General features: G+C 38.0%; 1 protein-coding gene across 1 annotated transcript in view; it reads right to left on the bottom strand.

Annotated features, from left to right (window-relative positions):
- Nucleotides 1-26446, bottom strand: part of sik2.L (salt inducible kinase 2 L homeolog) — a 104283-nt gene that overhangs the window by 16500 nt on the left and 61337 nt on the right. Inside the window, exons 4-8 of the mRNA XM_018225910.2 lie at nt 21393-21554; nt 11051-11175; nt 8779-8902; nt 2791-3011; nt 1408-1560 (exon numbers count right to left, since the gene is read on the bottom strand). Coding sequence (XP_018081399.1) covers nt 1408-1560; nt 2791-3011; nt 8779-8902; nt 11051-11175; nt 21393-21554 — 785 coding nt within the window. The remainder of the gene's footprint in view (nt 1-1407; nt 1561-2790; nt 3012-8778; nt 8903-11050; nt 11176-21392; nt 21555-26446) is intronic.

The following is a 26446-nucleotide window of genomic DNA, read 5'->3' as shown; positions in this document are numbered from 1 at the left end:
TGACTAGCAGAAAGCCAGTCAGTCCAGTCCCTAAAGATCACATCTTGCCCAAAGCCAGTGTGTTTCACTTCACCACAAAAATAATTTGTAATCTTACCAGTTATACTATGCTCTTTGATTTTTCCCATGCGGATGTCTGTTTTTTGTGTAAGTATATAAACATGCACTCGGTTTTTACAGTAAATAGCAGTTCCAGTACATACACATATCAGCCCCATGGAAAACAAAATAAACAGTGGACAGTGCCTTTTTAGACGAGGCTGCTACAAATGACACGCAAACATTTACTTGGTGGTATATGGCATCAGCCTATATTTACAAACATTTACATACAAGCCACATGCATTAACGCATGGTTAAACACAAACAGTGCTGCTCTGACTGACACACAGCACGTAACCTGCCTAGAGGGAGATACATAGATACTAAGAATACCTACAGGAGATATATTAAACAAACAGTGAAGCACACAAGCCTGCACACGTTCAGCGATTTACGTAGGAACGTCTAATATTACATATTGTTGGTACCATAAGCCTGAAACAAGAGTCGTAAGCAAACCAATAATTATCTCACTCCGATTGAGTTTAAAGATACTCGGCCCTTCATCTGGCTCCATTGCTCAATCGCTGTTCCCGTAACTTAAAGGGATACTGTTTTGAAAACTCACAGATCTGCGTCAAAGGCTGGCCAGGCAGTTTGCCAGGGGCTGCAGTTGTAACCCCATGCCACTGCCCTCCCCTTAGGAGCAGCAATTAACCACATACAATAAAGATGACTTCCACCCCCAGCCTGTATTTCCAGTTTGCTGAATCTCTGCTGTCAACTCTTCTATAGGCCAGGCCTAGCAGCTGCACACAGGACCACACAATTGCGGTTAGAAAGCAATGAATGCTGTGGACAATAACTCTTCACATAGGTAGAAAGTACAGACCCTATGGGTAACTGCAACTATTTGGATGGACCCACAGGGCAAAGTAACAATTTCTGCTTGAATTAGACAAGCAGTTGTTTTTTGAAAGAATGGCAACCCATTTTGTTTCATTGATATTGCCTGTAGTAGACTGCAAAATTAAAATCTACTGCAAAATAAAATCTACGCAATACTATAAAAAGAAGTGCCTGGCGCTACAGTTAATTATTCGTGATTGAGTAAATTTTCCTATGAAACTTTGTAAAATATATACTGTCATCAGTCAGTATGTTCTAAACTGGATTAGATTTTTTGGTAGAAATAAAAAAAGATCAAGAAAAGAAAGGAGACAAAATGTTATATAGGATTATGCATGTACTGCCTGTCCAGCACACTGGTGTGTAATTGTTAAAAGGCCAGCTAGGAACGTCACTAGCCCTTGATGGCCAGTGGAGTGGTCTTTTGAAATCTGTCAGCCGGGAGAACGGTGTTACCTTGGTGACTGTCTGCTCAGCGACTGTGCTGGGTCGACGTTGCCGTGCGTCAATTCTGGGCTCCACAGGGAAGCTGCTGCGGTGAGATTTTAGCCTTTCCACTAACAGGTAATAGATAGCAGCAAAGTGGTTGTAGCTACGGTTCTGCAGTGACTGCAAACACACAAAAACCTTTGTTATAAATGAGAGAAACAGATAAGCCAGTGGCACGACACACATACAGGCATACACTGCAGATTTATATGGACAGAGCACCTATCTATGCTACTGTATTCCAAGTATAGACACATATATACATGACAAAACAGCAAGCAAACAACGATCTACATAGCAGATCCTTCCATACGGGTCAATATGAGAACATATCAGCAGCTTGCTATAAAGCTGGAAAATACTGAAGGGGAAAAATAATGCAAAGGAACAAGTCTTCCTTTAAAGGGAAAGTGTATTGAAGTAATTCCAATATGTACTGTTGTTCTGCACTGATAAAACTGGTGTGTTTGCTTCATTAAGACTACTATAGTTTATACAAACAAAAACTTCTATGTAGCCATGGGGGCAGCCAATCAAGCTGTAAAAAATGGAGAAAAGGCACAGGTTACAAAGCAGATAACAGATAATACACCATTACAATGAACGGGACTTATGTGTCATATAACCTGAGCCTTTTCTCCAGCAGCTTGAATGGCTGCCCCCATGGCTACGCATCAGCTGATTTATATAAACTATATTAGTCCTTTTGAAGCAAACACACAGCTTTTACCAGGGCATGCTAACAGTATATTATATTTTAATTACTTGAAAACACTTTTATTATTAGTTGTTACTGTTCCTTTAAAAAGTCAAAGGAATTGTATGGGAGTTTGTTCCCCAAAGATGCAAGTGAACCAAGCTAAGCTTTGTTAAAAATCCTCAATTGGAAAGCAGCACCTTGTATTTTAGCTTTCATTAAATGACTACTACTTGCTAAGGGTGTGGATTATACAAGACATGACACTTATGTGTACATAATCAACATCAGCCCCATATTACATTTTGATTGGCCTATTATGACTCCAGAGTCAGCATACACTATTCAGACTTCTGCACCAAAAAAAAGGGTACAGGCCTATCAGGGGTCAGGAGCAGAAATAACTGTTGGAATGTCCAGCAATTTTTTCCCCAGAACATTAAAGTGGAACAGATTTGTGTAAGAGAAAGGGATATATCCAAGGTGCCCAGTGTCTTTCAAAATGAAATTTTAAAGCCACAGCTCATGATGAGAGGACTTATCTTGATCATATAAAATATCAAATAAAAATGTGTGTGTTCTGCCAGTCTTTATCCATTCAGCCCTTCTTGTCTGTATGAAAATGCATTCTAAGCTGCAGCTTTTTATCTCACCTCGATAGTTTTCTGCTGGTCGATTCCAAGGCTGTGCATGAGTCGCAAAACCTGTTCGTTGTATTCACCAATTGAAGCTTCTTTATCATGCGTTTGTGAGTAGAGAACTGGCCTGTGCACAGGGACTTCAGCCATCATCCATTTATGCTCTTTTATTTGTGCAATAGAGAGACGTTTTGAAGGCTCCAGCACAAGCATCCTTCGTATTAAGTGTTCACATTCTGAAGGCAAGAGAAAGTAGATTTTAATGTTTTATAGAAAATATTATATTCCATACAATGTATTTTAGCGCCATATAAAACCATAATTTTCTCATCTTGTGGCATTAACATTTTTTTTTAATGTTCTGCTAAGAAACTTTGTGTGAAACCTTATTGACCAATCAGCAAAGCATAGACAGGGCTATCTTGGCTGAACGTTTGAAATCATGCACTAAATGGCCTAAGTATATACTGTAAATCTTATCAACATTAAGAGGAATTCACTTACTTGGGAAGCATGTTTAAGTAAGATAATGAAATCTCTAGGGACCTCTTACTTAACTGTTCTCTTTATGTCATAGGTTTTAGCCTGGGGCCTAGGTTTCCACTACAAAGACTCTGTAGAAAGTTCATGACTTTGCTTCCACCATTAATCCCCTGACTGTTGCTTTTTGTGAAAAGGCTGGTTTTTAATATCAGACAGCAAAGGAGAAAATATGGGCAGGTCAGTCATGCCTCAGACACCAGGGCTGCAACTCCTGGTCACGCTATAAAAGTCTCGGAACAAATGATTATACTTCAGATGTTGCTGCCTAAGGAGATTTCTAAATCATGCTTTATCCAACTGAAGCTGTAACCTATACTGGAAATGTTCTCAGTTTTTACAACACTGACTCTGTGCCCTTGGGTTTAAGAGCTTATCTGATAATAAGAATAAGCCTGGTCTATACCCCAAGCTGATTTACCTCAAAGAATCACAAAGGAATTAGTGACACTTAAAGGAGAACTAAACCCTAAAAATGAATATGGCTAAAAATGTCATTTTATATACTGAACTTGTTGCACCAGCTTTAAGTTTCTACTTCTCAATAGCAGCAATGATCCAGGACTTGTCACAGGGGGTCACCATCTTGGAAAGTGTCTGCAACACTCACATGCTCAGTGGGCTCTGAGCCGCTGTTGAGAAGCAAAGCTTAGGGGGTCGTCGCAAATTTACAACCAGAAAATTAGGCTGGCCTGTAATATAAGCTGGTGCTACACTGGTTTCTGTGCTGTCATGTAGTAATTATCTGTATTTATTACTAATCAGCCTTATTATTATCTGTATTAATTACTGTGACATTTATATTCTACGTGTACTGTCGGTCCCTAAACTCACTAAGGGACTGCAGCACAGAGCATGTGCAGTGAATCAGCAGAAAAGAAGGTGGGGAGTTACTGGGGCATCTTTGGAGACACAGATCTTCTGTGCTAAATGCCTGTGGTTGCCTTGGGCTGGCACAGAAGCCCAAAACATAATATACAATATCTTGCCTACTTCTTTAGTTAAGCTTTAGTTCTCCATTAAACACAGATTTTTACTAATTTGAAGGGCAAAAAAACACAGACACAAAATGTTAACTGATTTTATATAATGTTGTTATCTAACCATACAAAACCGATTGTATTCTCTCAAGCCCTACATTTTAACTAACGCCTCAATTTATATCATGCTTAAATATGCATTCATGAACAGGGCTCTAGTACCAGCCTAGTGGTACTGTAGCCCATTGGTAGTGAAGATTCAGGCCTCTAAAGAAATCTGCCCCGTATGTAGCTTGACAGGCAGATCACATCCATATGTGCACCATATGTACCCAACTTATGTTTCAGAAGTGCTCCACTGTTCACAATAATGAACTGAAGCAAGGCAGTCCTAAGATGTTTAGGGGGAGTTAAAAAGGAGACTCTGCAATAACCATGGGGCCAACTTTGTCCTTCTCAAGAGCAGGGCCCAGGGCTACCAGATCTGTTTTCCACCTGATAAGAATGGTTAAAGCACCACCTTGTGATAGGAGGAGCTCCAGAGCATAAAGAGATCAGGGAGGATCTGGCTGATGGCCAATTTCAATATTCGGTTTATAAAAAGAGTATTCTGTTTATAAAAAGAAAAATCTTTCTGAAATTTCTGGGGCCAAAGAATTATTTTGGTGTGGGGCCCTGCCATCCTCTAACTAAAGCCAGTGCTTAGTAACATAGTGAGAACTACGTTTATGCACATTTTTGGCACGGTGGCCATATTTTGTACAGCTATATTTTTTATTTAAAATTATAAAATAATATTGCTTTAACGCTGATATTAAAATACATTCACAGTGTATTCCCCAACACCTAAGATAATAGATTCTCTTGTCCCAACAACCACCCACGTCTATCTGCGGAGTGTGTTAAGACTTCATCTAGCTTCTAACTATACTGAGCCAGATAAGTATTACTAATGCACCATCTTCTTGGAAAACATGTTTTCTCAGGCTCAATGAGAACACTGCTTGCTATATTAATAGGTCTTGCAAAGTAATAGTCAGTGGTTGGTTACTTGTGTCATGAATCACTGGAACATTTGCATTATTAAAATAAATAAATAATGCAAACAGTATTTCATGCCTTTATATGTGACTTATACAGTACAAGAGGGGCTTAATATATTCTCTATACGATTTGCAGGAGGGGCATCATACAATGTATAGAACTATAGGAATGCTGTGAGAGCAGCAAGGACAGTAACTTTCAACCCTGTAATTGCCACTGATCTCCCAGCAAGTCTATAGCAATGTCTACAAGTGCTGCTATCATTGTTGTGCAACTTACAAACATATACCCAATACTAAAATGTAACAGGCTATTTGCAGTTCTTTAGGTACCTGTATATTTATATGGTCAGGAAACTCATGTGTGACATCTATTAGCCCTATTTATTACTTTAGGGTATACAAAATGTTTTCTATGTATAAATCAATGCACATATAAATCCTTAATTTAACAAAAACAGCGAAATACAAACAAAAAAGTGTTTAATGGTCCTTTACTGACTTACTATTGATACAAACCAACTGAAACAGGGTGGCTACACCTCAATACTCCATACAACGATGGCTCAACAAAAAATTGCCTTGTTGAGGTGTAATGCAAATATTTACTAGAACTAACTAAGCTGGGCTTTATGAAAAATAATGAGTGCAAAAAACAAGTACTGCATTAAATAGCTATTTGTAGTGAACCCATTGGAATGCACTGACTATATCAAAAATTCATTAACTCACAACATCACTGTGTGATTTTAGACAAACAGAGAAACAAACATAAATTTACGCAAAACAGTTGACTTAAGATTTAGGTTATGCCGACATATTGTTTCCCCACCTAGTCTATCATGGTGAAAGATGATCGGTTTTTACAGGTCAGACATCTATAAAGATGACATTGAGCGGTTTACTCATTAACCTGTTAGAGAATTACTTTTAAGTGCCTTTTTAAGTTGCTTAAGTTGCTAAGCTCACCTAAACATTTGCCCTGTACACAAACCATTCTTGTTAAATGTACAGCATACATCAGATGGACACTTGTATTCAACAAAATTGTAGTTTAGCAAAAAACGAACAAAGGAGCAATTAGCCATCAACCTAATGGTAGTGAGCACTGTTGACGATTGTGACAACTCACGTGGTTGTATTTCTACAAATCAATTTTCAAGCCTCTAGTAAGAGGCAAATCCATACAGTTCTGCAGAGTGAAGAAAAAATTAATTCTACCTTTGTAGAAACCTAATGTCACCCTGTACTATCTATATTTTCTGTGACCCAACCTGCTGCTTCCTTTAATGCCACAAGCTGTTAATTAAGTAGAACCAAGCTTTTAACTAAACGTTTTAGAATATTGTATTTGACGGTCTTATCTTAAATCCCAACTGTAATGTTTTATTTCTGTGGTAAAAAGGCAAAAGCAAACAGAGAAGAGGAATTCGGCCAAATGGGAACTGAGTTTAATATGCACAAAAGTCATTGCAAAGCAGTTGTTTGAAAGTCAAGGATGCAGATAAAGCTACGGGCAGGTGGTCAGGTGTAGCTTCAGGAAGTTTAGACAGGTATATTATTGCTAGGGGCTGAGCAGAGAAACACTGGGAGACTAACATGGCCATGGTGTAAAGTGCCTACATAGCTGGAGGATATTTTCTACATTCACACAATGCCATTTTTTGTAGCCAAATGATATTCCCACCGCTAATCTCAGTCCTCAATATTGGGATTGTTATAAATAAATGCTCATTAAAACATTTAGGCAGTTGGTAAATGAGCTAAAGAGTAGCTGAAGAAGAAGATGGCAAAAGAGTGAAAGTAAACACTTAAGAAAAGCCTAGAGCCATAGTCTGTGGTTCAGGGAACAAGGGTAACTTGAGCTGCAATTAATTACCATGGAGAAAAAGAATCACACTAAATAGGACAAAAAGTTGCTGTGGGGCAAGTTACTAATATACAAAAAAGAAACTTATTTATGAGCAATCAGGGAGAGATGCAATAAAACAAACTGTATGTCGGGGTACAGGACCCAGTTTCAGTCCATGTTTGTAAATGTATTGTGTTTGCTCTCTTAGAGAGAGAGATGGGCAGTTAGAAAATCTGGTTGCAGGGGAATGAAGAAAAAACTATCAGCATTGGACATGGGGGCCTGTGGCCCGCTGGTGCAGAGACTTTAGGGCCCCCTTCCCAGCTGTGAGGTCCACTCAGTGCCACAGCCCCCTCAGCATGTACGTTGACTTTGGTTTTATTGCTTTAATGGGAGGGAAGTCGGGTAGCATCTAGAGTATTAGCTGGAGCAGATTTGGGTTGGTATTGAGCACTGGGTTTTTTCCCAGTGTTCTGTCAGCCCAGTCCGACCCTGGACACAATATAAGTGAGAGCCGAGAGGGTAACACTTCCTCCCAGTAGTTCTTAGTATTAACAAAAACATAAAGTAACAGATTATTTGGAGATTTCCTTCCTAAATACAATAGTCTGCAGAACAAACTGGCCTCCCATGGACCAGGCCAACCTACTCAGATCTTATGTAAAGTCAATGCAATTAATTTTGTATTGGAAACAGCATAGTGGATCTTTTACAAGGTGCAACTGTAGTCATTGGTATGCAAAAATAGCTGCAGTCATTTTGCGATTGACACCAATTATTACTTGCATTCAAAGTCGTTTCCTGCACTTCAGCATAGTTGCACTCAGCATCTCTTTGCCCTTCCTATCCTCAGTGGAATTCTGTGCAAGTGCACTTATACATGCTGGTCAACCATGGAGCTATTTCCACCTCTTTTTTAGTTTTATTTTATTACATTTTAATTTTTATTCATTGAACAGCTGTAGGGTGCCTGTTAATCCTAGCAAACATAGATCAAGCTAATCCTCTAAGAATTGCAAACTGTACCCCAGAATATCTGAATTACTTGCCAAGACCAAAAAATATCATCCTACATTTAGGACCTCTAAGGTGGCAGTAGCTTCAGGGTTTCCATAGTGTTCTACATCTACAGACGCAGTGTAGTTGAACACATTTTGACATAGTATTAAGACTATGTATTAGTATTAAGTATTAAATTAAGACATCCCAAAAGCTATGAGCACAACAACATTTAATATGTGGTGACGGTCAATTGCAGCAAGCATTTTCTTTATCAGTCGAAGCAGTAAACAACTGGAACAAGAATAACTCAAGTATGTGCCCCTTATCTTGGATGACCCCAACACTTACAACCCCACAGAATATATTTTTTTCTACATAATAAATGGAAAATAAACTTGCTTTTAAAATAACAATAACTGGTAATAATATTAATAATAACAGGTCTGTGAAAATTAGAAATGATCACCAAAGAAAAAATAGTTAGATCAGCCATCAATTATTATACGTTGTGGCAGGTTCTACAACAGTTAAAAGGCTGAAAATTGCCTAGCTCAAATTCAGAGGATCTAAGTCAATCATACCCTACCTTCAGACATAAAATAAGGAATCCGGAATCTCCCTTCTAGAACTCTTTGTCTCAGGATAGGCAGAGTAGGTCCATCAAAAGGTAACGCACCACATACCAAGACATACAGTACGACCCCCATACTCTGAAAAGAAAGAGGTATCATGATGCTGTACATATGAGCGTTACATTGCTTGGCACGAAAATTCAAAAATATTACAAGTGCACAGGGAAGAATGAGAATTATGTTTTCGAAATTTCAGAGAAAGGGATGGAGGGCATAAAAAAAACACATTCATAGTGTTTAGCAGAAATGCTAAAAAAAAATAAAAATAAATAAACTTTCAAATGCCTGTATAGAGACCATAAAACTAAGTAAGCAGCTCTCCTCATACTAACTAATATAAAGATTAGATATTACAGTAAACCAAACTCCTTGGACAGTGGAAAATGAATCTCCTGCATTAGACACATCTACACTTTGATGTCAGTAGTTAATGTTAGTCAGTGCAACGCTAGCATCATTTCTCTTTGTGGTTTATGTAAATTGGACGGGAGCCTTGTAAACTGCTTTTAATCTGCAATGGGGGTTTTTTTTAACACTAGATGGGACTGCAGTGACAGAAAGTTAATCAAAAAGAGTCTGCAAACAAAGAAAAACAGCCCATTAGTGAGGCATATAAGGAATATTCCTTTGTTGAACTCCTTGAACTGCAGTTTGCATTCATCCAATATATAATTTTTATTTTACACCTAAGTATTAACCCTTTTCTGTGTGGATAGATGTTGCTACTTACAACAAAGTCAATAGCCTTCTTTAGAGTCAAAGAGACTGGTTAACTTTTAATGGGATGTAGCAAGTAATAATCCACTAGTGGTCTTTATATTCTGTGGTTTCTATTCTCTGTAGTTTAAAATACAAAATGCAAGATGGTTGCCCAGGCCAGGGAGCACATTAACCCTGAGGCTAGATTTTTTTATCGCATATCTTATTATTGTTTATGTTCTAGATTGCATGCAAACCCCTATCTGGTAGTTAGTTGCTATGGTCCTCCATTCCACAAGCAACCAGTTTACATTCTCAACTAAGAATAAACTATTTTAAATAAAAAAAAAAATCAACAAAGAAACACTGTGGTCTTAAAATGTGACTGTATTCAGCATACTAAAAATAAATAAATAAATAAATTCTGGGTGAACTGTGTCTTAACCACATATTAAATTATGAAAGTAAAGACGCTAAGGGGCCTATTTATCAGGCTGTGTAAAAATTGGAGGAAAACATCACCGGTGATCAGATCTTTGCTTTTGTTTTCTAACTTGACTGCTGAAATCCAATTGCTGATTGGTTGCTATGGGCAACATCACTGGTGATGTTTTCCTTCAATTTTCACACAGCATGATAAATAGGCCTCTAAGTATACCCCAGGTACAGTAAAGGTCACCTGTTTGAAAGCAAACATCTTATTGGTTGCTATGGCCTACTGCACTTGGACAAATTTAAAGGAGTTGTTCACCTTAAAGTGATGGTTAACTTTCAGTATATTTAAACAAGTTTAATTATTTGCTTCTTTTAAATGGGGGTCATTGATCCCATCTAAAAAAACAAATGCTCTGTAAGGCTACAAATGTACTGTTATTGCACATCTTTCTATTTGGGCCCTCCCCTATTCATATTCCAGGCTCTTATTCCAATCAGGGCATGGTTGCTAGGGTAATTTGGACCCTAGCAACCAGATTGTTGAAATTGCAAACTGGAGAGCTGCTGAGTAAAAAGCTAAATAATTCAGCAAATTGGTTCAGAATGTCTCTGTGGACATTGCACTAAAAGTTAATGTAAAGGTGAACAACTCCTTTAGAAATAACATAGTATGATGTAGAGATTGATATTTGAGACAATTTGCAATTGGTTTTCACTTTTATTTCTGTTTTTTTTTTAATCATATAACTTTTTTCAGCTGCTCTCCGGTTTGGAACTTCTCATTGATTAGAGTTCAAGTAACCCTAGTAACCATTGATATGAATGAGAAACTGAAATATGAACAGGAGAGAGCCTGAAAAGGAAGAAAATGAATACAAAGCAAGGAATTCAAAAACTATAAGAAAATGAAAAAAATGAAGATCAATTGAAGAAGTTGCTAAGAATTGTCCATTATGTAACTACTAAAGTTAACTTGAAGCTGCACTACCCCTTAAATGACTTATTAAAGCAGAAAGAGAGGTGGATAAGAATGAGAGAAAAGACTAAATAGAATTAGAATTTCCATACAAAAAATATTCTATAACAAAATACCCATATATCCAGCTGTGGTCCCTCATATTGCTGACCCTCAAAGACTTCAGGGGCTGCATAAGGTGGACTTCCGCACCACGTGGCCAGAGGTTCTCCAGTCTTGTAAAAGTTGCCAAACCCAAAATCTATTAGAAAAACAAAAGGTGTAGTTAGAATTGTACTGCAATATGTGCAATATGTGTGGACACAGATATTTATAAACAATTTCATGCCTGTTAGACTCAAAGTCCTCTTAACAATGCCATGGCAGGAGCAAAAAATGGGTTGAGGTTCATCCCCATGTTGTGCATCTTTCTCAGGTGAGAATAGAAGCAGAACAGGAACAACAGAATGCAGAGAGGAAATACATTCCTAGATGCCTACCCAGAAATGGGCTTTGGAAGATTCTGTTGCGGAAAAAAAACAGAGCTCCCACGTGGCTTTTTGAAAAGCTAAACATATTTTACAACTTATGCCGCAATTAACGCATGCAATTATAAAATTTACGCATACACAGTTATTTACACTGAGATCCTAAAGTTATTATCTATACACTGCAATAGTACAGTCATACTAAACGCAATATTAATTGTAATAAGATATACCACACACACTATAAAGTATCCTTCTATAATGCTAATAATTAAATGCAAAAAGATACTACTCTAACACATGCCAGGTAGCACACATCAGATATTAATACCATTGATACCTAAAGTTTACGGCTGCACCAAACCCTGCTTTTCAGGGTTCAGCAGAATCCCGGATCCTCTTCTCTGGAAGAAGCAGGTTAATTAAAACTCCACTGTAGTTTAGAGGATTTTTTTAAAAGCAGTTGTACAAGGGTTAAAAAGGAAGGAGTGTGTTGTCTGGGAGAGAAGATGAGCAAGGTTTGCTTGGCTTGCAAAGGGCTGCTTTATGCTAGTGTTTTATATGTGAAGAATATGAGCATGTAAATACCTATGTCAAAGTGCAGAGTAACAACTGAATCCACGGGGATGCTTTAAAAGATTTGTTCACCTTTACATTAACTATTAATATGATGTAGAGAGGGCTATTCTGAGAAAACTTGCAATGGTTTTTAATTGCTTTTAATTTTATATTATTTGTGGTTTTTGAGTTTATTATTATTACTTAGTTGTATATTCAGAAGCTCAGCCATTTCTTTGATCTGATTGCTAGGGTCCAAATTACCCTAGCAACCATGCACTGAAAGACTAGATTTGTAGTCTTACAGAGCATATGTTTTTAGATGGGTCAGTGACCCCCTTTTGAAAGCAGGAAAGAGTCAGAAGAAGTCAATTAATTCAAAAACCATCTAAAAGTTTGCACGAAGACCAATTGAAAATTTGTTTACAATTAGCCATTCTATAGCTATTCTATACTAAAAGTTAACTTGAAGGTGAACCACCCCGTTAAGTATTCTGTTGCTTTTTCATCTGCATTACAAAGTACTTTGGAAGGGCAAAATACATGCTGATCATTGTTCTGCTGATCTGATATGGTAGAAGTATGGTTAATAAGAGTGCCTTGAGACTGCGTGTGACTAAGCCAAGCCTACTGAAAGGCAGCTGTGTTGTTGTGGACTGATCTGGGCTGCTGACTGAAATGTGTCAGCCGGATTGCTCAGAGCCATGTGAATGCCATGTGGCCTAGAAGCAAGCATATGTCCTTTGTGGTTAATATCCACCCAGTTTAATACTGCTTCTTTATGCAAACTTCAATCTTATGAGCAACAGAAGATAAAAATACTGAATTAATAAAGGGAAATGGGTGCAGTCCATTTAAATCAGTCCATCCAAGATCTACAGGTGCAGTACAGGTATGGGACCGGTTATCCCGAAAGCTTGGGACCTGGGGTTTTCCCGGATAACAGATTTTACATAATTTGGATCTTCATACCATAAGTCTACTAGAAAATCATGTAGACATTAAATAAACCCAATAGGTTAGTTTTACCTCCAATATGGATTAATTATTCCTGAGTTTGGATCAAGTATGGTGTACTGTTTTATAATTACAGAGAAAAAAAGGAAATCATTTTCAAAAATTTTGATTATTTGGATCAAATGGAGTCTATTGGAGATGGCCTAATCTGGATCTTTCTTGTAGATAGTGAATTGCCTACCTGTACAATGACTTATCTACCTGGTGGTTTAGCTGGTGGCTAAAATGTGAAATCAGCTTCCCTTAGTCAATAGTATAGCCTCTGAGAGCAGGCTGGACACAGGACTAAAGCTGCTCAGCATTGATTCCAGGTTGATATTGATTTTTAATGGAAATGGTTTAACAGTCTGGTGTGCCAATGGCGTTTTTTTGGCCTGAAAGAAGAGCTCTCTAGCTTTACAGGAAGCCAATATACATGCATGAGAACACTTACTGCAAAAAAGATACATAAATGCACACTTATGTAAAATGGCTTCTGTTGGTGTATTTGTATGAATCATGTCTGGACTGGGAATCAAAATAGGCCCTGGCGTTTCAGGTATACAGAGGCCCAAAGAGCCCGACCAGCCCAGTAAATAGTGACTGTTTATGGCAACTTACAGCAGCCCCTCTGGCATTTGCCAGAACCCACAGATAGCCAGTCCGGGCCTGGTATGAATAAAGAGATTGAAGCCCATCGCCTAAAAATTCTGGGCACCATCATTGGTAGCAGTGCCCACTTGGGCAGGTAGTAATGAAAGTTTGAAAAGAAATTTGTTATTTTTAATATTTTGGCAGTACAGTAAATTTTGTGTTGTGGCTGTGCATGAGGAAAGGATCACTAGATCATCTAACAGGGGTGTCCAAACTTTTGGCTTGCAGGGCCACATTGGAAAAAGAAAAATTGTCTGGGGCCACACATGAAACCTACACTGTTTCCTGTATGTGGAATTATGGTATAAACTATCAGGAACTCTCCCCAAATCTTGGATCTCAAAGGGGAGCCTGAACTAAATATTTCTGTAAACCATTGTCATAAAGAGATACGGACATCAGAAAATAACCTTTTTTACTATCTATCATAACATTGTCTTTGAATGCTATTTATAATTTTGCCATTAAAGTATTTGCCTGATCAGTAACGTAACTAGAGTCTGATGCTTTTATATTACCTTTCTTACTACCCTGTTCCTCTATGAGGGGGCTGCCAAACTCGTGCAGCAGGAGTCCGTTAGCATTAGAAACTCTAACTGACAGGCTGAGAAAGGGCAGTCAGGTTGGCAAAAGTCAGGTTTAGGAACTTCAAGTGACAATTACTTAAAAACCAGAACTATCAGTGAAAAAAAAGATCAGCATGACCTATAGGTAAGTTTTAATGTAGATTAAAATTTGCATATATTTATATTCCACTGACAAAATCTATCATTTAATTTAACTAAAGAGAAAAAGTGATCAATTGTTACATATGATCCAACACACTACATCTATATAAGTTTACTCTACAGTGTGTGCCGTGCTGTGTGATTTCCAGGGGCTGAATTATCATCCAGCTGACTGCTCCCTCCATCACGTAGGTTACATAACAAGAATCAGTAATAGCTGGGGTTAGGGAGAGGCTATACAGAAAACAGTGTTCCAGTGATTCATATAGAAATCTGTTTACCAGTCTTAATTACTTGCTGCTAGCATGAAAAACAAGACAAAAGTACCCCAAATAATGGAACGCGCTACAAATTACTTTAGGGATGGATATTTGCAGCACTTTTTATTAAATGGGTAATCATACAGTCTGTTCATATCCGTTTTTTAATGTTTTTTTTACCACTAAAACAACCAGCCTGCTCAGACCATTAGCTAATTGAATTAAAGTGGACCGGTCACCTAGACATAAAAAGCTGTATAACAAAAGTCATTTGCAAATTAAACATGGAACCCAAATTGTTTTTTTCATTAAAGCATCCATATCTGTTATAAAGGTGTTTAAATATCTGAGCTGTCAATCAAATATTAAATGACCCGGCTCTATGCCTGAGGCATAGAGGTGTGGCAGTCAATAACTTTCACTTTCCATTCAGCACTTCCTAGATGTCTTTACTCTCCCCTGATTTACCTTCTTCCTTACACTCTATAATTGTGTGGGGCATACACAAGATTTTGGGGTGATACACAACTTGTCTTAATAACAGTGTACACAAAATGGCTCCTGCCTGCATGCTGTGATTCAGAATGCTCAGGACCTGGGGCGTTCCGGATAAAGAATCTTTCCGTAACTTAAATCTCCATGCTTTAAGTCTGATAAAAATCATTTAAACTTTAAATAAACCCAACAGGATTATTTCGCCTCAATAAGCATTAATTAGATCTAATTTGGGGTCAAGTACAATGTACGGTCTTCTTATTATAGTAAAAAAAGAAATATTATTTAAAAATCAAAATTTGATTAAAATGGAGTTTACAGGAGATGGCATTCTGGATAATGGGTTTCTGGATAACAGATCCAATACCTTAATCTATAAAAAAACAAAACAAAAAACAAAGTGCTAAATAATGGTCGAAGGCAGCTATAGTGAATTATTCATGGTATTCTTGCAGGGGTGGGACACAACCTGTAAGCATTCTGGATAATGGGTTTCTGGATAACAGATTCAATACCTTAATTTATAATAAAAATTGAAGTGCTAAATAATGGGCGAAGGCAGTGATAGTGAATTATTCATGGTATTCTTGCAGGGGTGGGGCACAACCTTTAAGGGAGGGCAGTCAATGGTGGGCCACGGACATCAATATAACCTGGCCCAGCATTAAACAGGGCACAAAATGTGAGAGCAAGTTTATAATTTATGAGTAAATGATTAACAATTTCTGGACAGGCAATTTGTTGGGTATACTTGATAATAACAATGATGTGTTCCAGTTACCATATTGTTATGTTCACCAATATGGACAAATTATATCTTAGTTGGGATCAAGTAGAAGGTACTGTTTTATTATTACAGAGAAAAATGAAATCATGTTTAAACATTTGCATTATTTGCTTAAAATGGAGTTTGTGGGAGAGGGCCTTCCCATAGTTTGGAGCTTTTTGGGATTTCAGGATAACAGATCCCATACCTCTAAATGATTTCAGTGGTTTTTGAGTATTTAAGGCAATTTACAATTCCCCACATTCGTTCATAACAAGGTTAGAGATATAAAAACCCATGCTTTATCGGCCCTTCAGTCATAGTTCCTATAATATATAAAATACATCAACTAAGGCTTCAAAAATCTTGCTCTACTTTACCTACAAATTGGGCTTTCAGGAGTATCTACCAGAGAAAAATAGCATTCTGCCAAAAATATATTCCAGTGAGGCAGCCTCAAACTGTTTGGGAACAACTGCTCTAGATACACCAATAAAATAGAAGATGCAGTAAGATTTTCAAAATAGTCTACTCTTAGGTATGTATGTGTAGGCATCACATTGACCTTCCTTCAGTCGAAGTATCACCAAGAGACTCACTGGGATCACTTATACCTTTGTACTGTAGACTTACACCTTTCTGTGTGGTGAGCTATGTGATCCCTAGTGCAATCAAAAATGCATGTACCTTTAAATCATAGGGGTATCATGTTTAGTAAAACAAAGTTAATCCTCTATTAGCAATAAAATCTTTCAGATTCAGAATGACATCATACAAAAGAGTACTGGAACAAAATGATTGCTTCTTCGTTATACTGTAGCCTCTTTTAATGTGATTTAAACACAAAACAGTTTATAAATTCTGCACTGAAGGCAAATAACTCTCAATCTACTGTTCAAATAATCCAATAACCCAGCAGAACGCTGCAATGCCACCTCCCTGAGATTGTCTGGCAGGGTTTACGGAGCGGTAGGTGAGTTGTTTACATTATGCAGCTGACCTGGCAGCAGTCACAAGATAAACCACAGGACGTGCTTAAGAGGCTCACATGAATGCAACTCATACAGTCATTACATCAGATGCAGGTCAAGCCAGGAACTGCGTCTACGGACTTATGGAAACTTTAAACTGCCAGCAGGGACTGATATGAACGATGAACAACCTATGCAAAAACAAGTTGGTTCTACATAAAGCATTATAGCAACATTTTATGGGAAACTTGTTAAAGGAAAACTATACTCCCCAAACAATGTAGGTCTCTATAAAAAGATATTGAATAAAACAGCACATGTGTAAAACCCTGCTTCATGTAAATAAAGCATTTTCATAATAATATACTTTTTAAGTAGAATGTGCCATTGGGTAATCCTAAATAGAAAATTGCCATTTTAAAAAATAAGGGCCGTCCCCTGGAATCACAGGATTCACGGTGCACACAAACAAACCATATATGTTAGGTCACATGAGCCAATTAACAGACTAGTAGGGGTCATTTATTAATACTGGGCAAATTTGCCCATGGGCAATAACCCATGACAACCAATCAGATTGTTGCATTCATTGTTTTACTTGCAGCTGGCTTTAAAATGCTAATCACTGATTGGTTGCTATGGGTAACTGCCCATGGGCAAATTTGCCCAGTGTTGATAAATGAGCCCCACTGTCTTTTGCTTCCACACTTCTTACTGTTAAAGTTAGAGTTGTAGTATTTCTGGTCATGTGATCTCTAAGGCCGCACACAGACCTTCACAAAATAGTGGTTCAAGGCAAGAGATGTAAAAGGGCAATATTCACTTAAATATATATGCCAGTTTGATAAGATTCTTTAATATGCAACTTAATATGATAATATTAATAATAATAATATAAATCTGTTGCTTAAATATTCATTTGGGGGGGTAGAGGTTTCCTTTAATGAGGTATAGCCTATTAAGAGAATAACCTACTGCACAAAGAAGAGACTTTCTAATTAATAAGTGCACATAGTTAACAGTCTCATAAAAAGCAGATCTGTGTAATGTCTAACAATGTGACTGCACAGATAGTGTTAATCATTAGAAGCTTAATTAGCGGCATTCTGCACACTCTGTGATTGGGATAATGTGGAGGTAAAGGATGATTGGGCAGAGAGGCGCTGCTGATAAAGGAAGGTAGGGGAGAGATTGGGACAACTAATTGTCAGAGCTGACCCATTTCGTGCCCTGAATGTTAATGAGCCGTGCTTGACGTCAATGCTGAGCTAGCTGTCCGTCAGCAAGAGGGAGCCGGCTATCGGGGGAGCTACAAAAAGAAAAAACTCACTTTCACCTTGATTCACTTACAGCTGGTTGGATGCACAGATGGAAAAAGCAACACAAAGCATTGTCTGTGATGTTGGATTTGCAATGCTCTGGAGGCATCTATGGCACCAAAGGGATTAGGTGTTCTAAAAAAAAAACTTCTAAGCCAGCGGTACTCATGTATTTTTTCCTAGAAAAAAACTTTACCTAAAAATTTAACTCTTTAAATGTCCTATATTTTATTCTTCAGTGGAAACTATTTGCCACGGGAGTGGTGGAATTTGGAGAGGAATGATAACCTGGTCTTAAAAATCCAAATGCATAAATGATCCACAAAATGGAAAAACTTACATTTTTACAGCATTAATGTTCAGGTTCAGACCAGCTTTCCGATATGAAGTAGACTTAATCTCACTGCTAATGACAATCTGTAATGAACCTTCCTGATTCAGAACTGGCTACTACAGTTAGATGTTAATTACATGGCATGTAGTGTCAAGCAAGAGAATTATGGAGGATTCTGAACCATCAAGGTACACTTTGATTTTAGGATATAATAAATCAAATCTGGTATCAGGGGGAAATCAGACAGATGTTGCGAGTCATTTACCTATAGAGTTATTCAGATATAGTCAACCCAAAAAAAGCTTTGAAATTAGTATCTCATAGTAAGGGTATGGGTATGGAATCAAATTATCTAGAAACCAGTTGTCTACAAAGCTCTGAATTATGGGAAGGCCAACTCCCATAGACTCCATTATAAGCAAATAATTCAAAATTTTAAAAAAGATGTTCCTTTTCTTTGTAATAATAAAACATTACCTTGAACTTGATCCTAACCAAGATACAATTAATCCTTACAAGGCTAAAATTCTATTGGGTTAAAGTCATGTTTAATTGATTTTTTTAGTAGACAAGGTATGGAGATCCAAATTATGGAAATAACCATTATATGGAAAAGTTAGGTCCTGAGTATTCCGTATAACAGGTCCCATACCTGTATATTTATTTAGCAACATAATACTCTAGATCAGTGCTGTCTAAATGGCAGCCTGCGAGCCCCCCTTGTGTGGCCCACACATGAAAGTCTACCTGCTGTGATTTACACCTTGTGTAAACTTGAAAAGCTATCAGTACTGAGATTAACTTGCCCATGCATTGTTTAAACCACCTTAATGTCACGAATCGCACCCAGAATCCAGAACCAATGCTCCCTGGTCTCAGCTCTTGCTTCCACCTTTAACAGCCACCTTTCACCTCGGGACGGGCCCTCGGCTAATCGGATGCCGCCAGGTCTTATAAAGAGAGGAGCCAAGCAAAGGTTCTGGACGAGCAGAGGGGCACGATTGTTTGAGCAAAGTCTTTGGGCAGAAGGTCACAGTACAAGGATTTAGACGAAATCTTAGTCAGGCAGGCCAGGTCAGTGCAGGCACAATTCAAGCGGAGTCAGACAGGCACGGGTCAAAGCCAGGAAATCAATCAAGAGATTGTCCAAACAGGCACGGGTCATGTAACAGAGTGTAGAATAGTTGGTTTACCAGGCAGGGGTCAGGATCACAGAAGTCAGAATAGTCAATCAGGCAAGGGTCAAAACAGGAATCAGATATCAGGAAATACAAGTAAAGCACACAGGAACACACTAGGTTGAACCAATAACGGGCAATGATCTCAGTTCCGAAGTCCCTTTAAATACCATTCAAATTTTGCGGCATTGCGCGCTGACGTAATGCGCAGGGAAAAGGCAGAAGTGCATGCCGCGCGCCCCAACGCATTGCACCGCGAACCATCAAGGAGGCAAAACCACACGGCGGGCGTCCTCGGCGGCCCACTGGACCACCAGGGTGAGATTTTGTTAGATTAAATTGTTCACACCTGTAATCCCCCCCCCTGCATTGTTCACACTTGTAACACTTCTATTGTTTACACCCCTAAAGCCCTGTACTGTTCACATCTCAGACTTGGACTGAAAGAGTCCACCTTGTTCACATATTCACACCATTAATGTGCATATGGTCTTAAAAGTTCTTGTGGTAACATGGTTATCTTTTAAAGTGGGTGTGGTTTAAAAACAGGGATTATTCTCCTGTAGATGAGAATAATTCCGGCCCTCAGGACCACAGAAATTGGACAGCACTGCTCTAGATCACTATACACTGCTGGAGATATAAATAATTTTACATGGTGGTTCTTAACTCACAATTTAATAATCACTGTATAAAAAAAATCATGGCTTCAGAATAATTGACAGACATTATTTTATTGCTTCCTTCAGGCATCCCAAGAAGTTAATTGTGCTTTTTCTAAGATAAAAAAAATACTTTAAACACTGGTTTCTAAATTCAGATTCAGATACAAGACCCCTCCATTGCTAATCAAAAATATATATATGAAATATATGTGTGCCTGTGTGTAAGCTTGATTCGTGCCATATTTATACCAAAGTTCATTTACACCATCTTGTGAGAAACAGCACAGACGTCTAAAGGCTGCATGCCTTTGCAATGATCTTGCAAACACATGATTAACAAAGTATCAAGAATTTGATTACAATTTATCACTTACTGGAAGACTCTTGATGACCTTACCAAATCAAATGACAGTTCTTATTTTCTATCTGCCCCAGTTACTGGCTTTTCATGTATTATATGTTCAGTTACAGGGATGGTATTGCTCATTTATTAATGGTGCAGAATATTCACAAGGTCACATACTACGTTAACGCCTGCATAATGCTCAAAAATGAACCAGCACACCTAGATCAACAATGCTCTGGACCATCAAAGATGTACCTGGCATAAAGTCTAGGCCTTTTTAATACTAAGCTGCAACTGGAACACTTCACAGTCTGCCTGCCTATGACACACTTAATTGGCTGACCATCAGCTGGATTTAAGGGAAAGCTGCCATATTAACTTTATGCACAGGCAAATATAAATGATGCTGTTTTCGTTGCTTCATACACCTTAATTATCACACCCTCATACAAACCCACACTGTAACTTTCTGTAATTCATTCACTCATTACAACTGCAAGAGTCCACAACCTTAGTTCCCCCACTTTGAACCTATGAGGGGCCGCACATTCCCTAACAAAGTAATTTGGCAACTCTCTTCTCCGAAACTTAATTGCATTACACAAATGAATCTCTAACAATCGCGTGTTAATGTTTTGTAAATTATATTTCCTTGTGTCGTAAAATGTTCCAAAACATTTCAATAAAACTATACAAGTCTGTGTGAGAGGTTGCAATTTACCTGCAATTTTGATGTTCATATGGTTGTCCAGCAGTAGATTTTCAGCTTTTAAATCTCTGTGCACTATGTTTCTGCCGTGGCAGTACTCAACCGCAGAGAGGATCTGCCAGAATTTCCGCCTAGCCTCAGGCTCGCTGAGACGTCCATGATTAGCCAAGTAATCTGTTGAGAAGAGACAACTATTATTCGTATTTGTACAGTGTGAAAACCATGCTGTGTCATACATGCAAGTCAGATGTAACCCTCAAAAAGAGAAAAATCTTAATGAAGTGTTTTTATGAAAACCCTATGGAAATATAGATTTAGTCATAACAGACATATACCATGTCTAAAGCTTAAAGGGATACTGTCATGGGAAAAAAACTTTTTTTCCAAAATGAATCAGTTAATAGTGCTGCTCCAGCAAAATTCTGCACTGAAATCCATTTCTCAAAAGAGCAAACAGATTTTTTTATATTCAATTTTGAAATCTGACATGGGGCTAGACATATTGTCAATTGTCAATCCCAGGTGCCCCAAGTCATGTGACTTGTGCTCTGATAAAAACTTCAATCACTCTTTAATGCTGTACTGCAAGTTGGAGTGATATAACCCCCCCCACCCTTCCCCCCCCTCCAGCAGCCAAACAAAAGAACAATTGGAAGGTAACCAGATAACAGCTCCCTAACAAAGATAACAGCTGCCTGATCGATCTAAGAACAGCACTCAATAGTAAAAACCCATGTCCCACTGAGACACATTCAGTTACATTGAGAAGGAAAAACAGCAGCCTGCCAGAAAGCATTTCTCTCCTAAAGTGCAGGCACAAGTCACATGACCAGGGGCAGCTGAGAAATTGACAAAATGTCTAGCCCCATGTCAGATTTCAAAATTGAATATAAAAAAATCGGTTTGCTCTTTTGAGAAATGGATATCAGTGCAGAATTTTGCTGGAGTAGCACTATTAACTGATGCGTTTTGAAAAAAACATGTTTTCCAATGACAGGATCCCTTTAAAATCAAAAAAAGTGCTGGACTGTTATTAGAATTTTCGAAATGTAAGGAAATTAACATTAAGGTATAGGATCCCTTATCAAGAACACCCCAGGTCCAAAGCATTCGGGATAATAGTTCCTATACCTGTACAGTACTAGGATTTGCTTGACTAAGCAAGCATGCTAATGAAAGAATAATTCTGAATAACAGATCCCATAATTCTAATTAAAAGGAATTTTAGGGGGTTATTACTAAACTTTTGGGACAAAACTGGAATTTTTTCGAGATTTATTAAATCCCGATGCAGCCAAAAGCTGAAAATTTGCTTTCTAAAGCTGGCCATAGACGCAAAGATCCGATCGTACGAATCGTGGATTCGTACGATTTTCGGACCATGTGTGGAGAGTCCCGACATTTTTCGTCCGTCGGAGATCGGTCGTTTGGTCGATCGGACAGGTTAGAAAATTTCTGTCGCCTGCCGATAATATCTCTGCGGGTATTGCTGATCGTACGATTTTCAGAGGGAGACTGTCACTAGTGTTGTCAGACATAAGTATCGTACGATTGCTGTCAGGGGCAGAACATTGGGTGATCTGTTCTTATTTGATCGGAATGGTAAAGACTTTGATCTGAATGGTTAGTGGAGGGTCGGGAGATGGGAAAGTCCGATCGTACGTTGATTCGTACGATCGGATCTTTGCGTCTATGGCCAGCTTAAGACCTGCAGAGGTTATATAAAAGTCAATGGCAGAGGTCCCTGTACTATTTTGAAGTTTCTGTGGTCTGTGCTGGAATAAGCTCGAAAATCCAACCATTTTTATGGCAAAAATACAAAAAGATTTGGGCTTCTCGGGGGAAAAAGCACGAAAAAAAAAACCGAGCAGTTCAGGGAAAAAACTCCGGAAAAATTGTACAATTTCGGGTTTCTCTCGATTTTATATAGAGTTTTTACCCGAACTGATTAAATCAAGCATTTTTAATAATAAATAAGGTAAAATCAGGTATGGGGGAGTTTGGCCATGGTTTCTAAGTGTAAGTGTCTGCCCTGCTAAACAACATAATAAAAAAAGTGTTAATGCATGTGGGAGTTGCATGTGAGCACACAAGCCTGGCTTAAAAGGGGTGCCTCTATATACATATACTCAGGCTAAAGCAGTATCTGAAAAAATGGAATAACCTGGAGAAAAAAAAAGTTGTTCTTTCTTCTAAATTGGAACGGTCATAATGTAATGTTGCTTCCCCAGCAAGAAAATTGCAGGCGGCTGTATAATCTAGAGCTTTTAGCAAATACAATAGAGATTTTTGAAGAAAGCCAGTTAGACTCAATGTTATAGGAAACCCTGCACTCTCAAACAGCTTGCCAAAGAGCTACTAAAAGATAAACCGCTGTATGTTTTTATATATGTATTTTTTTTTAAAGATAGCAATGAAATCAAGTACATACAATTAGAAAAAAAAAACTTGAGATCATAATATATGTAAGGTGGTCTTTTTATCAAATGATTGTTTCTAAATAAGACCTCTAATCAGCAAACCTTATGATACATGCCATAACATTATGACAGGAAAGAATTGCAATATCAAAAGGGTAAGAAAAATGCTGGAAGAAAAGAGACAATATGCACATTTAAAATAATGAAATGCATGTTTTAGTGGAACTGGGACAAAGTGCAGCTTTCAACAGCATATTTAATTACAATCATTTTCAAACAGAAGAAGCCCTATTGAAGAATAGTGCCCTTCAAACCTCCTCTGAGCTATTCCTAATGGCCTGGGTGAATGATACAGGCAACCACGTCAGTTTAGAAATAATTTGTGCTTAATGCACCTGTATGACTTGGTGTCATTGTCAGCCCCATAGCAGTACTGAGCAGAATTTTCCATGAAGAGGCCAATTATTTAACACGGCACATGTTGTGCAGCTAGGATTATATAAAAATCACTGTGCTATTTGAAGAAGGTGACTGAGCACGTGAGTAGGCTGGCCTTGCTAAAATGTCCTACAGAACTGTATGGAACCCCTATGGTTGTAGATGGTCAGCACTTCTCTATAGCATATACGCCTACTGTAGAATCTATGGCTGCTTACATGAATATATAGTGTCTTCATAACCATGGTGCTAAATGGTGTTTGTTTGTTTTTTAAGTGGACTTGTCACCAGACATTAAAAGTTGTATAATCAAAGTCCTTTTTAAATTAAACATGAAATCCAAATTCTTTTTTTTATTAAAGCATTCATAGCTGTTGTAAACTCATTTAAACATCTCAGCTGTCAATCAAATATTGCCTGCCCCTCCTCTATGCCTAGGCAGGCAATTACTTTCACTTTCCATTCAGCACTTCCTAGATGTCACCGCTCTCCCCACATTCCACCAGTTTTCTTAAACATTTAATTGTGTAACCAGTGCATGGGAATAGACATCAGGCCCCCCATTCTGGTGCACAAAAAAGATTCTGAGATGATGCAAGGCTTGCCTTAATAACAGTGTCCACAAAATGGCTCCTGCCTGCTTGCTATAATTAATATTCCCAGACTGATGGAAACACAATTCAAATTATTTATATAGTGTAATTAAAGTTCATTTTGATTGACTAACATGATAAAATAGGATTTGGAATATTTTTTTTTTTTTGGTGACAGGTCCCCTTTAAGTGCCAGTGTCCATGTCAAAATATCCATTTACTGTACCCATCTGTCAGATAAAAAATGTATGCAACTCGTGTGTTTAGAACATTTGTCCATACACTCCAGTTTGTGTGCGCACAACATTAAATATGTTTTTGGTTAAAGGTATCAAAGATGAGCCTGTGGACCATAACTTAATTTGGTAGGGGGGTCTAGTAAATTAATATATAAAACTAGTCCTTGTACTGTATTTTAAGGTGATGCAGATCAATTTTTCAAACACACTGAAAAGCTTATTTACTAGGCTAGCGTTTTAAAAGGCCATTGCATGTTTTTTTATAAATGAAATATCAAGAGTCAAATAAGTATTTAAGAATTATTCGAGAACAGCCTTCAGGCAAAAGTACCCACAGGGCCAATTTTTAAGTTGCAGAGTCAGATGGCCAGATCAGAAACCTACATTATGCATTCTTGTAGATTCTGTCCTCTACAACAATGCCATATTCCTAATAACTTCCTTTGCATCAGTAGAGGCAGACATGTAGGGCTTTTGGCCACGGACACATAGATGTGAGACAGGAGTCTTTTGATTCTGCAAGGGTTGCAAAAATAAATAGCCAAAAATACCAGGACAACCCTTAAAAATCATGTCCATTCCTAACTGATCTAGCTAGCAATGCCAGTGAATTTCTATTACATGGTAAAAATGTATTATTGCACAATTAGCAGACCTTTAAGTCTGTTGCTGTACATGTTGAGCAACTCAGTGTTTGTACTAATCAATATACCTGTCCTGAATACTGTCCAGAAATGTCCTTGAATACTCTGTTTTTATTTATTTTCCATAAACGCACCAAGTTGCAGTCTCCCATGATTCCTTCCCTAAATTAGGATATACTTATGAAAGATAACGTGGCATTTTTTTGTTGGCTGCCACAGAGGCAGTGTCTTGCACTAACAGTATAATGTTGTTGTGTCTACTGAACATTTTTTTTGCAAAAAAAATGTATTTTAAAAGCCACAAGTCAAACCAGAGGTCCCTAGACCATACATTATATTGAAGTATCCTAAACTGATCTGTTGCTAGAACTCTTTTGCATTGCAGAGCAACGTTCTCCTTGTCTCCCCTCCACTCAAAGGTTTAGAATGGTGACCTCTTTAGCTAGGATGGGTCTCATGTTACACTTCAACTGGGAGGTGATAAATGATTGCTTGTTAGCAGCCCTATGAACAGAATATTTACAAAGTGCTGTGGATGACGCAGGCAGGCTCTTGGCATCTGTCTGTGATACTTATTCTTCGTCCGGCAGGGGAATTTAGCAATAGGGGGAGGTGGGACTGTGAACCTTTTAAGTCATAGAAGAGATTACATTCTGAAGCTGAAAAAGAAAAACTAACACAAGCCTTATATAGTAAAACATGTTACTAATATATACCTTCTATAAATGAACA

This window comes from Xenopus laevis, chromosome 7L (assembly GCF_017654675.1).
Source record: "Xenopus laevis strain J_2021 chromosome 7L, Xenopus_laevis_v10.1, whole genome shotgun sequence".
In the NCBI taxonomy this organism is placed as follows: Eukaryota; Metazoa; Chordata; class Amphibia; order Anura; family Pipidae; genus Xenopus; species Xenopus laevis.
The sequence above is the reverse complement of the archived record's forward strand: the minus strand, read 5'-3'. Positions and strand labels throughout refer to the sequence as shown.